Source organism: Anabrus simplex, chromosome 13, assembly GCF_040414725.1.
Source record: "Anabrus simplex isolate iqAnaSimp1 chromosome 13, ASM4041472v1, whole genome shotgun sequence".
Lineage (NCBI taxonomy): Eukaryota > Metazoa > Arthropoda > Insecta > Orthoptera > Tettigoniidae > Anabrus > Anabrus simplex.
This window is the reverse complement of record NC_090277.1, coordinates 83,647,589-83,663,877: the sequence shown is the minus strand read 5'-3', so window position 1 is coordinate 83,663,877 and position 16,289 is coordinate 83,647,589. Positions and strand designations below refer to the sequence as shown.

The 16,289-nt window shown below is 38.2% G+C and overlaps 1 protein-coding gene across 2 annotated transcripts in view; it reads right to left on the bottom strand.

Moving 5' to 3' along the window:
- Window positions 1-6,934, bottom strand: part of LOC136884621 (GON-4-like protein) — a 77,005-nt gene extending 70,071 nt beyond the window's left edge. For both annotated transcript variants that reach the window (XM_067156844.2, XM_067156845.2), the window contains exons 1-3: window positions 6,728-6,934; window positions 6,156-6,298; window positions 5,829-6,015 (exon numbers count right to left, since the gene is read on the bottom strand). In XM_067156844.2, coding sequence (XP_067012945.1) covers window positions 5,829-6,015; window positions 6,156-6,292 — 324 coding nt within the window. In that variant the 5' untranslated portion in view covers window positions 6,293-6,298; window positions 6,728-6,934. The remainder of the gene's footprint in view (window positions 1-5,828; window positions 6,016-6,155; window positions 6,299-6,727) is intronic.
- Window positions 6,935-16,289: the final 9,355 nt, after the last annotated feature.

Below are 16,289 nucleotides of genomic sequence, written 5' to 3'. Positions count from 1 at the left end.
AAAGAATGAACCATCACAGAACTCCTCGAACATACTTTGACCACAATGTTCCTGGGAAGAGACCAGGAGGAAGACCTCGTGATGTGTGGGAAAAACAGATAATGAAGACCCTTGAAATTAGAGATGTGAACTGCTGTTGCATACATGAGGAGCGTCTGTGGATGGATAGAACAAAATGGAGGCGGCTCGTACACAATCGCACCCGGCTTGCTGGAGCGAAGAAATGATGATGATGATGATGATTAGCACAGTGTCCTGCGTGAGCGGTGTCTGGATTAGCATAGATTCCGCATGACGTCACAAACCCATATGGCACTCCACAGCAACAGAATGGTACGCCCCGGTTATATGATTATGAACGAACCACAGAACACTAGAAGTTCAAAATACTCTGTTATGTGATTGTTTGTGATAACACTAAAATAGTTAAATTTTGCACTTAATGTTTAACTCTCCGATGTTATTACCCTGAGGAGAATACATTGAAATTTTATCATATCCATTTTTTACCCCCTACTCCCCGCCCGCCTTATCATTCCTGACACCAGGCTGACGAAAATTTCTGGGGAGAGCATTGAATAGTCTTGGTAAAACTTGCTTTAAAGTAGAGCAGCACAATTTACATTATTTCAAAAGTAATTCATATAAATTTCGCCTCGCATTACTTGTGCAAGAAGGCTAGGAATCCACCGAACTGCACCTTAAGGTAAAAATGCACCGCACACACCAACATTAGTAGGCTAGTATTATTAGGAAGTAGAATCTGTAGAATTTATCCAAATCTTACTTGGAATTCCTTTTGGCAGAGAGATGTGCTCATGGTGATGTCCTGGAGCCCACTATCCTGTCCCCAGAAGTATATTTACTTTCATAACCTAATAAAGAACAGCACCTGCCACTGTCCATTGCTGAAGTAACTACTTGCATTCCTATTGGCCAACGTAAAGTCGGATGTGACGTCATTCCCGTCAATCATAATAATTACATTCTATTAGCAACACGGGCAGAATAATAGCACAAAGAAATAAATCGTGTAAAGGAATACAGGCTAGGAATAATTTTATATGAAACTTACCTTAATGTGTGGACGGTACAGCACTGCAGCAGTGATAAGGAATTCGTGCACCCTTACGTCTAGGGGAGGAGGAGCTCTTAAATATCGGAAAAAGTTATAATTCACCTTACCATCACTAGACCCCACACAATACACTGTAATAGCCCCACCTCAATCTCAATTAGCCTATGGAAAAATTATTACCGTTCTAATTCAACTTTCTACCACTAGCCCGCATAAAATGCACTGCTGTCACCGTAACACTACCCTAACCAGTGCAGAAGAATAGTGTTTGCACAAGGAAAACTAGAGGCCTGAGGCCACTTCACAGCTCTAACCGTGGGGCTTACGCCCCTAGTCCCCTTTTGCTTGTCACCAAATCATGGTTTTGTCCATGCCCTACCTTAACCAGTCCAGACCAATAGTCTTGTATTACTTTAACTTCTATTCTTTCCTCTCCTCCTGGGGACTAATGCCTCCTCATCATAGTTCCTAACTTGAGAAAAGTATTGATCACGTAGAAACATATTTATGGTACTTTTATAACAAGATATCTTTATGCAATATTACCCATACCAGTGTAAAACAAAAGTTAAAGGTTTCCACCTATTCAATACTGTTTGTTGTAACTAGTTTCGGACTTACCAGAGACCATCATCAATCAAAAATCAAAGTTAAGGCATGACATGAATATAGATGAATATATGGAATGAAAATGAATGCAAGACAAGTAAAGATTTGAAAAAACGCTCATCACAATCACACGTTCCGTGCAAGCTCTCAGCTTTCCTCCTATTTGAAGACTGCACCTCACAGAAGACAAGGTGAAACACTAAAATACCAGCATTGAGGAATCTTCTAGAACTCAGCTCAGCTAAAACAAGTGTAAAAAGAATGATGGTTATTTTCAATAAAAAGAAATTAAGTACTCTAAGCCCTCCTCTTTCTCTCCAGCAATCACCCACCATCCCACATCCCTCAGCCCCACCTTAGGATTTTTTTTTTTCCCCTCCATGTTGGAAATAAATGAACATCTCAACACTTTCACACTTGTTTCAGCTGAGCTGAGTTCTAGAAGATTCCTCAAATTTCAACAAATATAAGTAACTTTTTAAAGTTACAACAAATGGTATTGAATGGGCAGAAACCTTTAGCTTTTGTTTTCCACTATATTGCTCTTCAATACGGATTAATGTGAAATTTAAACCTATGATTACCCACACCACTCATGTCAAAAGCCACTGCCATTGGAAGAAATTTGTAAAATATGGCATCGCACTCAGCTTTCAACACAGATGTGATTACCAACTGTGATCTACCCAGATCCATCTCTGGTGAGCTACAGTGTGCAAACTGTAAAGGTCCGTCCACACTCGTATCAGATCAGTGTATCTGTATCAAGAATTGATACGTGATCATGATACAGTCGTCTTTTGACAAGGCTGCCCGATCGATCTGTATCATCTATGTGTATCTGTCAGTTTTCCACCTATCGGTCTTGTATCATCAGTTGAGTGTTGGCTCCAATATAGTGACATTACCTCTCCAGCTACAGTTGGCTGCTGCCAGCTATATTTTCATACATTACACATTAAAAAAAGAAGTCGAGATGATCACGGAGATGATGGATAAAAAGTATTTTTGTCAACAGAGGAAGTCATGGGGGTTCCGAGACTTCAAGTTACAGTCAGTAAATGGGCAATATAAAAATTTCACCTGTACGTCACTAGCTGAATTTGTATACCTGTTAACCTTGATTGGAGGGCACATGACGAAGAACGGCACAACATTAAGAAAATCGATCCCGGTGCAAGAGAGGTTAGCTATAACCTTGCACTTCTTGGCAACAGGAGATTCGTACACAAGCTTACAATACCATGCGCAGCACACAAGGTGATGATACGGACTGCTGATCGGGGAAACGCTCCGTCTACACTATCCGTATCTCTTATCGCGCAAAAGATGTGACGGCAAAAGAGCGACTCTCGGTGGGAACATCCCCGATCCGATCATTGTATCATATATGATGCACGATCTTGATGTAAATGAAATGGCGTACGGCTTATAGTGCCGGGAGTCTCCGAGGACATGTGGTTAAAATTCCCGACCCTGCCAGGAATCGAACCCGGGACCCCTGTGACCAAAGGCCAGCACACTAACCATTTAGCCGTGATACAAAACTCTGTTTTCACAAGGCCGATCATGATACAGATATGGTGGTCTGATACAAGTGTGGACACACCTTAATGTCTCTCCTGGTATAAACTATATCAAGTTTGTTACTCTCATTTTTCTATCTCAGTCTCATCCTTGGCTTTGATGATATGAAAGTGACCGAGGTATAAGTATTATTACTAATAACACCACTTGTTATGCAACAGCATAAATTCAATATCTGCACGCTTCTTTCAGCGCAGACATCTATAGTTCAGTTCTTATGAGTTTTGACTTGACATTTGAGCGCTGCCTTTTGGTGGAGGCTAAGTGAATTATAAATAGCCAATCATAGACAGCCGATTGCTCAGACAGAGTGCCTTAGACTCTAGTTCTGGTTACCAATGATGTCGATCTGTCGTTTAATGTAACCGCGCGCTATCAGCTGTGTGTTGTATTTGTGCTCAGTCCTTTGCGCGATCTCTGTCATTTCACTCGGTCATTCTTGAAAAAGCACCAACACTGGCAGCTAGAAATGATAAGTTGATTGAGTGGTTGATGGAGCATAATATTTTGGTTCGTGATGACGTGGGGAAGGGGGGATCTCATGCATCTTGTGAAACAAATCAAGCCCTAGGCCTAGTACTTACCCAGTTTACATGGTGGATGAAATAGTCAGAAGGCGTGGGCATAAAGTTGTTCGCCACCCTTTGTAGGATTTTTTCAGTGCTTAAGAGAAATGGAATCTATCAGCAAAGCGAGTTATTTCGGATGGTAGGTAGAAATTTTGTTTCATTTTCTCACGTTTTATCTGTTCGAGCATTGATCTATTTTCATCTTATAGCCTTATCCTAAATATGTTGTGTTATTGTTCATCTTATGTAAGTTATGTTGCTATAAGAATAATTGATTCTGGACTTATATTCGAGTATATATATTTCCATTCGTGTTACGGGTCGTGAATCAGCTGTTTGCACTTGTAACAATTTGGCACCAATTCTGACTTCTGCTTAACTGTCAAGTCGAAACTAATCGAAACGGAACTATAGGTGCATTTGCACTGCCCTTTATTTCGTTCTCGCAGATGACGTGATTGTGCAGTGCACAAGGCTGCCAACTTTTGAACTTAAGAACCAGAGGTACAAAAGGGTCAGCGGAGGGGGTTTGTCCGTTGTCCTCACACATTGGGGCCACAAAGCGTAAGTTAAGGCCTCTAGTATTCTGTAGGGCGATAGCAATGCATTCTTTGTTGGACAGTGGTGAAAAGCTGAATTAATTTAGCATGCCAGCTAATGACAAAGCCATTAGTCTGAATTGGTTAGATCCGGCTAATGTTGGACTGTGATCAAGCAATGTGGAGTCTGGGAGCATAAGGCCCCAAGTTAGCGCTGCAATGTGGCATTTAAGCTTCTAACATTCAAGAGGGTGACAGCAGCACATTCTTTGTTGGACAGTAGTGAAAAGGTGACAGTGACATAGCCATTCGATACATGCAGCTAATGACAAAGGAATAATTTGTTCAAGACATCCTCCCCGCTGAAATAAGGGTGCACACATTTTTCAAGCGTGCAAGTGTGCTATATCTTCCACTACAATAAGGTAACTTCAATAGAAAAATATACACTGTTTCATTACAGACTAAAATTACTTGAGTTTCCATTGTGCGTAGGTTGGTAGGCTAACTGAATGCATGGGACTCGACTTCTGGAAATGACGTCATATCCAATTATATCTCCGCCAATGAAAATTCTACTACCTGCCTGAAAAATGGAGAATGGCATTTCGCTAAAATTGCATTCGGTTAAAAACGTAAATGTACTTCTGGGAGTTGGTGGGTGGATCCCTAACTGTTGCAGTGAATACATCTCTACAAAGGCACATCAGATCTGTACTATTTCAAATCCTTTATAATGCTATAAAACAGCAAGAGTGCAGATACTGAATTTCTACCTCAGCACCTTCTCAGAAGACTTACATTACTTTTATAGCATTATAAGGATGTAATATGTTGGAAATATTAAGTGGAATACCTTGTGGAGGAGCAATGTGTTCACTGCGACAGTTAAGAACCCGCCCGCCATCCCCCAGAAGTAATTTTGCTTTTATAACCTAATAGAAGTTATCACGCGCCATAGTCCATCGCCTAACCAAACAGAATGAGTACGATTAACTACGTTCCAGCATTTTGATTGGGTGAGACACAATAGTATATGACGACGCCCCTAGACCCCCTTTGCTTGATCCAGGCTAATGGCCTAACCAATCCAGACCAATGGCTTTGTCACGAGATTCATAAATTCAAATGTAACACCGCTGCAGTAGGACTAGTTCTTTATATGAACAGTTGGCAGCTCTGTCCACCGCACGATCAAGTCCTTCGGGAGAAGCGAGCGAGAGAGAAACAAATGATAGTGCAATCGCGCCTCGCTGGAAAACGTACGGTGTTCTGAACTTTTGCCGAAGAAAGCAACAGAAAACTATTCAATTTCCTAAGGCATAAGCAACTAACTGCACTGCCACCAACTTGCTTGCAGTGTCAACATGCAAGTTCTCCCACATATTTATTATCATTGATCATAATTAATAAATACACACACAAAAAAGGGAAATTACAACTTACCTTTAATATATTTTTTACATTAGCCACAGTTAAGTTTGATTTTGCTCTCTTCGAGTCCAGTTGCCTTTCAATCTCCTCTTCCATATCATTGAGTATGTCTGGTATACTGTCATTTTCTTTAGGTCTTTTATGTTCCACATCACTGTTCTCATCCTCAGTTTTATTACTATGTCTACGTTTACGTTTCCTGCATAGATACAAAGTCATTTCATTGAAACACATAAAATTTGTGAATATGCTACAATCAGACACACAAAAATACTGCACAAAGAATTATACAATTAGAATTCTTTTTACATTTATACTCCTGAAAAGTATGAATCTAACCTCTTGATTTCCTGGTCTGACCACTCTCCAGCTTCAGGTTCGGATATATCTATCTCCAACCCTCCAGAAGAACACTCGTCACCTGATGCATCATCGCACGTTACCTCATCCCCCTCACTGCTAGGATCCTTGCTCATATTTTTCTAAAACATAAATGAGGCTGTTTAAATAACTCTGATATCGTCTTTCACAATTTGAACCTATTTAAAATATAACTGCCGCCCTCTAATAACTCACAAACAACGATGGCGAAAAACGCAGCACTCTATGTAAATAAACCATTCCGAATAAGTAAATACAATAGATGCAAGAGTAAAGTAACAAAGATTTAAATAAACATGCCCTTCAAGAATATATATCCAATGTTTTTAAAATAACTTTATTATTACAAAAGTATCATGAGTGTTGTGCTAAAGTGATCACTCGATTCTACATTCGTATGATGAGAAGAAAGCGCCGAAGAGCCAAGCCAAGTAAAAGTTCACTTCAAATAAATCTACAGCGAAATAATATTAACTTCTACTTTTTTTTCTGATACTATTACAATAATTCTATCCAACATTTCTACTAACCTATTCTACCCACTATCAAGCGCACATAACACAGTCACTTAGCACAGAAAACCTTCTTTGTCGGGCATTAATGAACTTTCTGGAACATCCCAACTCGCTTTATGCCATCTTATACATCCAAACGATTCTACAGGATCAAACTAACAGTGTCACAAAGATTATATTCCACTTCGAACTTGACAAGTCAACACTAAATTCAAAACTTCGTGCTTATACGCAAACATTCCCAGCATAGAGTAAAAGTGAACAGTGAAATTAAGCATCAGAATATTTATTTCGCGTACCTGGAAAAGAGAAAGAATTCACATTTTCTGAGATAGTAACACAGTCTGGTGGAGAGTACATAAACTAAACTATGGATAAGATTGAAGCAAGGAAGCTTTATAAAAATACAGAAAGGAAACAACAAGCAGAAATATAATACTATTTTGACATATTTATTAAGTAAATGAAGGAAAGGCTCTGTCGTTTATACACGTGTTTTCATTTCATAATTTCAATATGTATCGAACGTAGGCTCTGTTAAAAAAAAAGCATGGTCTAATACAATAAAAATAGATGTATGAATAATAAATATTAGTAGAATGATGTTCTATAAAGATTTCGTGTAATTTTATATTACATTACTCCATACTTACGATTGTACAAGTGAATTTTCATGGTTCTCTTCCACAGAAGTATTAGTACTACAGTATCGGAGTAATATTTTGTAGCCCTGCCTTACTATTACAGGATGAGGAACAACAATAATTTCAAATTCCAGTGCAATGTCAATTTTGACTGATACGGCATATATGTACAGTAGTGTACTTCGAAGGGTGGAACAAGACTAGATACCCTATCCTCAATCAGTATTGCTCTGCGATCCTACATATCCTTTAAAGAACTAGGATGTTACTCCCAAGCAGACTGATTTATATCAACTTAGAGTCCATAGATTTAAGAAAGCACAGAAGAAGATAAATGGAAAATGCAATTCAAATTATCAAAGGAAAAAATTCAGCTGTGGCATCGTTTGCCCAATACGTGTTCCTTTATTATAAGGTTAAAAACTGAAATTATTGCTCAACACGTCATAGATATTTTTGCTGCCAAAATCGCAGGATAGAGCTGTGTTACAAGAAGTAATATATGCAGATGTATAGAGAGGATTGATCTGTGTACGGTAAGTTTTAAAATGCATGATTTCTATTTAAGTTTTAGTAGCCATAAATTGTTTTTGTCCGTGTTTCTACAAACTAGTATGCTAATGCTTTATAAGGGTCTCGCGCCGCCACCCGTAGTAGCTATATATTTGTGCCATACTTTTTTCGCTTGCGGCGCGCATTCGTCTGGTTGGCAGACTCACTCAGTCTATGTGTCTGTGTAGTCCCTATCTAGTGTTTAATACTCCGTTAGTGTGTAGTTAAATAGTAAATTATTTTATATGGAATAATCGCGTCGTACTTGTGTTTAATTGTAATACACGTGTAATTGTTTCTGTGGTGAAACTTTTATTGTCTAGTACTGAATCAAAATCTCGAAAATCTATAATTACCGTAGTTACATTGGAAAACTGTCAACTGTCAAATAACTAACAATAGCGGCGATTGGGAATTAAAAGTGGGTGTGTGTGGGGGCAATATACAGACAAAAAACAGTACCCGTGTTTGTAGGATATAGCGGACGGGGGATTTATATATATATATATATATAAACTGAAAATGAAAAGGTACAAAATGGTCGGCTTTTTATGTTTTCTGATGAGCGAATTTTGACAGAGAGGTAAACGTTGATAGTTTACCAATTTAAGTGGGGTAATAATAGGTTTTATTGAGATTTTGATTCAGTGCTATATAAAAACTGTCACCAAAGCAACAATATTACACATTTATTACAATTAAAAAGAAGAACGGTGTTATTTTACAATTAAAAATATTTAGTATTTGACTACACACTAAAAAACTAAGGCACTAATGATAATCCCGGACTGACGAATACCCGCGGTAAGCGGCTGAACCATACCTCAGTGTCCATGACCTTGGCAAAAATTATACCCCTGCTACTCTTCCTCACAGCACATGCAAAGTGTCCACTACTTGCTGTGGCGCTATAGAAATCTGTTAGCCGGAACGAAAGGTATTTTGTGCATATTTCCGCTAATAACTTTGTTAATAATTAAAGAAAGTAACGGAAAGATTTAGCTGATAGCACAACAGGGCTTTTACAAATTACTTTTTTTTAATAATTCCTAGTTTCAGCTGGCTAAAATGGAACAAAAATGTAATCTTTCCTCCAGAAAGTGGGGAGTGACATTTGACCCCCTCCACTCGACCTACCTAATATCCGCTACTGATAACTAATCATGTATTAAGCCTGTTGTACACGATGAAATTTTTGTCAAATTCAAGTCTTCACAAGACTTCACAATACTTCACAAGAATCTTCAAACTTCACAAGTTTTGTCAAATCACTTTCAATACTTGACAAGTCTTGAGAGGTATTCAAAACTCTTGAACGTGAATTAAAACATGTTATAATCGAGCAAAAAATTGCCAAGTCCTTGACAGAATTGACCACTGGAATTCGAGTATAAATGGTGCGCTATGGCGCTAGGCATGATGGGATTGCTGGGACGGGAATCAAAACGACAAAAAAAGGCTTCTTCATGACCGAGGTGTGTCGTATATGCATTAATTGCTAAGTATGAGTCACATCCCTGGTTATATTCAGTGGACTCCGTAGAGTACAAACATGAAATGAATAAAACGGCAGCGTACGAGGAGATTGCAAGAGAAATATCTCAGAGAAGTGGACAGCTTTTTATGTTTATTACCATATGATAACCTATAAGTAAACATTGTCAGCAATGATCGAATTATGATGATCATCGCATATAATTATTATTGTTATTATAATTATTATTAAATTCCTAATATGTTTTCATGTAATAGGATACGAATTTCCGTTGCATTGCTGTAATTTTTATTCAATTAATGTGAGTAAATGAAATATATACATAACCTCTGGAAATGATGTTAAGGCAGTAGATACATTGCAAGAATTACGTTGAACATAAGCTCATTCATATTTTCTCCATGTAAATTATGGTATATTGCAAGTTTCTCGTCTTTTTAAGAATATATTCCACTGCTAGTCCAAGAACCGCAACAGCTGTTTATCTTTCCTCTATGATAAAACAAATTGCTATCAAATTTTGTCAAACTTACAGCAGTGTTGAACAATCTTTCACAAGATTTGACAACTTTTCATAGTGAAGTATTGAATTAAAAGAAAAATTTGATGGTGTACAATGGGGATTAGATCATACATGTTGTAAGGGACGTGTGGTTCGCAATTCGTTGTACTTACATTGTGAATAGAGGATAAGAAGTGCTATCTTAAAATATAAAGTATAAACGCAATCTTTAACGAGTAGTTAATATTGTGTAATGTTACAGGTGTATAATTGTGCATAATAGTATCTAATTTTGTGCTGTAACGGCTATAGCATTTGCTAAAATGGGTCGTTTTTGCTGCGTACTAGATTGTAGTAATTTATATTGTTGCAAATACTCCTTTTTTTAATTTTCTGAATATGAAGCCTTAAGGAAGGAATAAGTACCGGAATGTAATATACACGGGGAAGTTTCGAAGTCAAAGACCAAACCGTTGAACATATTGAACCAAGATTTCGTCATTCTCCTTTCCCCTTATCCAGCTCGAACTTGCTCGGGACATTTATGGCACTTCAACTTCTCTCCTTCCAACATTCCTCTTCCATCGTTTTGTCCCACTTAGAGTTTTTCATGCACCACTCTTCATCGAATCAATCCACCTTGTTCTAGGTTTCCCTCCCGCCCTCTTTCCCTCCACCATCATCTCCACCATCTGTTTGGTATTATTTCCTCCTTCATCCTCTTACATGTCCAAACCATCTTAGTTTACTCCTATCAATTCTCTCATTTAGGTGTTTTATTCTGACCCCCTTTCTCGCACCTTCGTTTCTCAATCTGTTTTTCCTGCCATACGTCTTAGGTATTTCATTTCGCTTGCTTGAATTCTACTCTCCTCCCTACTTGTCACTGTCCACGCCTCAGCCGCATAAGTCGAAATGCGTTTTTAATACATTTTGTACATTATCTCTTTACACTTCCTTATTCCAGACAAGGTTTCTCACACTCTGGTAGAATGCATTGCCCTGTTGTACCCTCTTGCCAATCTCCATGCCCAGCTCTGTGTTCTGAATTCATTCTCTCCCTAGGTATTTGAAAGTGTCCACAATTTCAAGGCTTTGACCACCAAGACTTGTGGTTAGATAATATCCCTTTACAACAGAAAGTAGTGCGTATTCTAGGGAGATGAGCTGAATTTTGCTAAGTCCTGCGCACAACATTTGATTAACTTTTTGTGACCTCAGAACAAATACCTCGTTTCGATTAACGCAGTAACGAAGGATGGTAGTATGCTCTCATTAACTTAGTGTGAACCTTCTACCGTAGCAATTCTGTCTTTATATTTTTTGTAACTGCCCAGTTATGTTTGCATTGATGGACATCGTCAAATCTACCACCATTGCGTACCATTATAATAAAAAATAGAACACTGTCATCCTTCATTACCACGTTAACTGGAACCTGTTGTTTGTTAGATAAAATGTATATATTGCATGTGATAGGCTTATTTATCTGTATGGTTTGTAATATTATGCTTGTCGTTTAAATGGTCCTAACATCTAGGTCATCGGCCCTGTTTTGTTATGTAAGTATTTTGCTATTCATATTTTAAAGGAAATTTATGCTCTGAATTAACCTAACAAATGTACTTGTTAGTAACCTTCTTCTAATTTATTGTGCAGCATTTCAATTACTGTCTACTAGTTATATGTTTTCGACATTAATCTTGAAGATCCTGGACGCAATTAATCACGCATGCGAAGGTTTCGCGTCGTAATGAATATATTTCGATGACACCACAACTTCAAACAGTCAGCAGCTGATCCCCTATGACGCCCACCATTTCGGCTTTGATGTTCGGTTCCGAGCTGTTGTCGGTCTTGCCCCCCTTTACAGCAAACTGTTTTATTGCGACTGTTCCACTTGTTTGCAGCATACAAACAAGAGGAAAACTGTGGCAATATGCCTAAAGTAGAGAAACATCGAACATCAAAATCAGCATCACAATTGAATTAGTATCGTTTATGGCGTGATTTGGCAGAGAGCACATCAGCACAAATGAAGACACCATCAGATGTAACGTATGCGACATACAGCTCAAAGGACGTTTAAAACATCAATGTTAAACAACTGTTTAGTGAACATGTGACATTATTAGACAGGAATAGTGAGGAAATTGGACCTTCAACATCCTTAGCCTCAAAGTACAGAACAGAATGTTTTGAGGATCTGCGACATACACTAGTAAGTGCGGCAAAGTACAGAACAGAATGTTTCGAGGATCTGCGACATACGCTAGTAAGTGCGGATATTCCCTAAAAGGTAGACCTATAGGTCCCTTGTTTCGTAGCTTTCATAAATATACTAACAGAAAAATGTCTTCGGAAACACAATTACGAAAACATACACCACTTACCAACAGCCTAAGAGAACTGCCTAAATAATATACAGTAACAGATGCAATAGCAGATTTAAAAAAAATCCTATCTAAAAACGAAACTGAAGATACCGCTAATGTTGTTATAAGAACCCTGACGCTTGATATTCTTGATAAAATATTTCTCTTAACCTTCGAAGAGATGAAGGAGGTTAGTAATTCTACAATTACTCGCGTATTTAAATATTCTTTGTCTCTATTGTAGCCTGTCGGTATTAAGAAAGGAAATATTTTGCTACTGGTTACCGACGCCTTCTTATGCGAAGGTTGCCACAGTAATACAGCAATCATACCTATATTTAATACATTTCATCTGTTCAGCACATGGCCTTCACCGAGTTGCGGCAGAAATTCGAGCCCGTTTTCTGGACGTGTCAGACCATACAGACTTCTCGTCTTAACGATCGTGACCACCCAGAAGGGGCTGGAAGAACCACTTCAAATAATTGGTAGAATTTGCTGCATCGAAGCTTGTACGGTAATTTCACGGCCAATAAAGATATGTAGGAATTCCCAATGATCAACCCTAATTTAGCAGTTTGCACGAGTCTGCACAATAGACTACACGGCCCGCCACAATCCTTTAAGCGTGAACACTAGTCGGTTAGCCGGTTCTAGTCCCATCGGTCGAAAAAATGTCACATTCAGAATATTGGCAGTAAGGATAGGAGAGTTGGTAGAATACAATTTCTAATCACTAGATTGCGTGCCAAAAGTGTGCATTCATTTCCAAACATATCCGCAGTGTTCATCTGGAGTGAGGGCATAATACGCTGTCGAATGGGAACGTTAAAACTTCAGCAGATCCCTTGTTGTTCTTCGACAAGAGTAGGCCATGGACCAGCACTGGGTTTCACCAAGACCAACTCCAATCCTCAGACCTTAATGCTACTTTCGATCGTTCAAAGTTGGCGAAACGAGTAGACGGATATGCCGGAAAAGTGGGTTTGTTTTGGTTTGTTGTTATCGTACGTAGTCGGTATAATTTAACGAATGTTGACGATAAATGTTAGTTTCCTTGTAGAATATAAGTGTGTGAGTGTATTTACATGAGTCAGTGGACACGTAGGATCTGTAATTGTACGCAGTAATGTGAGGATGTGTTTGTTTTGATCGTGTTGTGAACCAAGTTTAAGTCTAACTATGGCAATGCTTCTCGTACAACTATTCTTAAGTTTTCTACGGAATAAAACATTAAGAGAGAAATAGATTAGGAATATACATCGTTATTATTTTGAAGTCTATAACAAAACTGTAGTGTACATACATCATTTTGCTTGTTGCTTGTTGTTTAAAGGGGCCTAACATCTAAGGTCATCGGCCCCTACATCATTTTGAGAATAAGTCTGAGGTTAAGGAAGACTTTTCTCAAATTCTAAACGGTGAACCTTTTCGTGTTCCTCGAAAAATATTAAGTTAGATAGAATATAACTGATATTGTGATATTCCGTCAGTGTCTATGTGCTTCAAAGTGTCGAGTGATTTAGATGCAAGTGTATTTGACAATAATCTGTGCTTGTCTACGGAAATGTTTGGCTGGATCTTGGAGTATAACAGAACTTATATGTGTGAAAGACGGAGCAATCTGTATACTGTTACACAGAAGAAATAGTGACTTGGAGGGATTAGCTGGGTTTATAACGCAGGGTTTTACAATACCAACACTTCCGATTCATGCTGCGGTTATCTGTTAACAACCAGAGTACCACCGAACTGAAGCTCGTCAAGGTGGTTAAATATCAATGCTTAGAGCCAATAGATTTTTTGCAGTCATGTTCTTTAATGGGTAAAAATCCATTATATCTTTAATTTCTGAACGTTTCATTACTAAGGTTACCGGTACCATCATTGTGTTATGTGCTGCTATGCCATATGTCAACATTATGTTAGCATTACCAGGGCCGTTCATTGGGTTAACATAATCATTTCGGATGTACTTGGGCCAAGTGGCTAAGATGATTAAGGTGCTGGCTTTCTGGCAAGTTCGATCCTGGCTCAGTCCAGTGGTATTTCAAAGTGCTCACATACGTCAGCCTCGTGCCGGTAGACTTATTGGCACGTAAAACAACCCCTCCGGAAATAAATTCCGTCACTTCGGCGTCTCCGAAAACCGTAAAAAGTAGTTAGTGGTACGTAAAGCCAATAACATTATTGTTTCAGGTGTACTTTCCTTATTTCCCTATTATTTGGCGCTGAACATACGACATTTTTCACCACTTCAAAACTAAGACAAAAAATTATATTTCATAGTTCTCATGAGACCTGATAAATTGAGGATTTTCGCGCGTTAATTTATTTTTAAACATTCAAAGTGAAGTTATAAATATCATTTTAACAGTTTTATCATGTATTTTCATCTATCCAGCGAAGTGAAATCTAAGAGAAAACGTTATTTGACTAAATGAAATTTCTAAATAATCAGCTTGTTGTTCTCTTTTCTAGTAGAATATATGTGATTCTAGTTGGTTATATGTGGTGCGTACTTGTTGGCGAAGCACTTTTATACGTGTAAAAGTGATTTTCCCTGTAATATTGCAATGTTCAAGTTTAATTACCGCCGTTTGTATAATATGTACGTGATATTTTCGTGTTGGCCAATACCAGCAATCCGGCTACTTCGGTTGCCATGTTTTTTTATATTACGGTCTGAGGATTGGAGTCGCTCTTGCTCCAATCTCCAGACATTAATTCTACTCTCGATCGTTCAAAGATGGCGAATCGAGTAGCCGGACATGTCGGAAATGTGGGTTTGTTTTGGTTTGTTGTAATGGTATGTAGTCAGTATAATTTCATGAAATTTGAGGATAAATGTTAGTTTCTTTGTAGAATATAAGTGTGCGAGTGTATTTATATGAGCCAGTGGACACTTAGGATCTGTAATTATACGTAGTAATGTGAGAATGTTTTCGTTTTGATCTTGTTGCGAACCAGGTGTAAGTTTAACAATGGCAATGTCTATCATAGAACTATTCTTAACTTTTCTACGGACAAAACATTAAGAGAGAAATGGATTAGGAATATAAATCGTGATTATTTTGAAGTCGGTGACAAAACTGTAATGAACATACATCATTTTGAGAATAAGTCTGAGGTTAGAGAAGACTTTTCTCTAATTTCAAACGGTGAACCTATTCGTGTTCCTCGAGAAATATTAATTTAGATAGAATATAATTGCATTGTGGTATTCCGTCAGCGTCTGTTTGCTTCAAGGTGTCGAGTTATTTAGATGCAAGTATATTTTACAGTAATCTGTGCCTGCTTGCGGAAATGTTTGGCTGGATCTTGGAGTATAACGAAACTTATAAGTGTAACAGATGAAGCAATCGGTATACTGTTACACAGAAGAAATAGTGACTAGGATGAATTAGCTGGATTTGTACCGCAAGGTTTTATACTGCCAACACCTTCCGATTCATGCTGTGGTTATCTGTTATCAATCAGACTACGCCGAACTGAATGTCGTCCATGTAGTTTAGAGTCAGTAGAGGTTTTGCACTCATATTCTTTAAGGTGTTAAAACTTATTATATCTTTAGTGTCTGAACATTTTATTATTATGGTTACCAACATTGTGTGAAGTGCTGCTATGTCATGTCAACATTTTGTTAGTATTAGCAGGACCGTTCATTGGGTTAACATAATCTTTTCGGGTGTACTTCGGCTGAGTTGCTCAGATGGTTAAGACACTGGCCTTCTGACCCCAACTGGCTCAGTCGGTGCTCAAATACGTCAGCCTCGTGTCAGTAGATTTACTGGCACGTAAAAGAACTCCCGCGGGGCTAAATTCCGCAAACTGAAAAAAGTAGTTAGTGGAACGTAAAGCCAATAATTTTATTATTTCGGGTGTACTTCTCTTTCATTTGGGTGATGAATATAAAAAATTGTCCACGACTTCAAAACTAAGACAATGCGGTCGTGAAAATTCAATATTCATTGACATGCCCTGCAACGGGCGACTTAAACGCACTCTA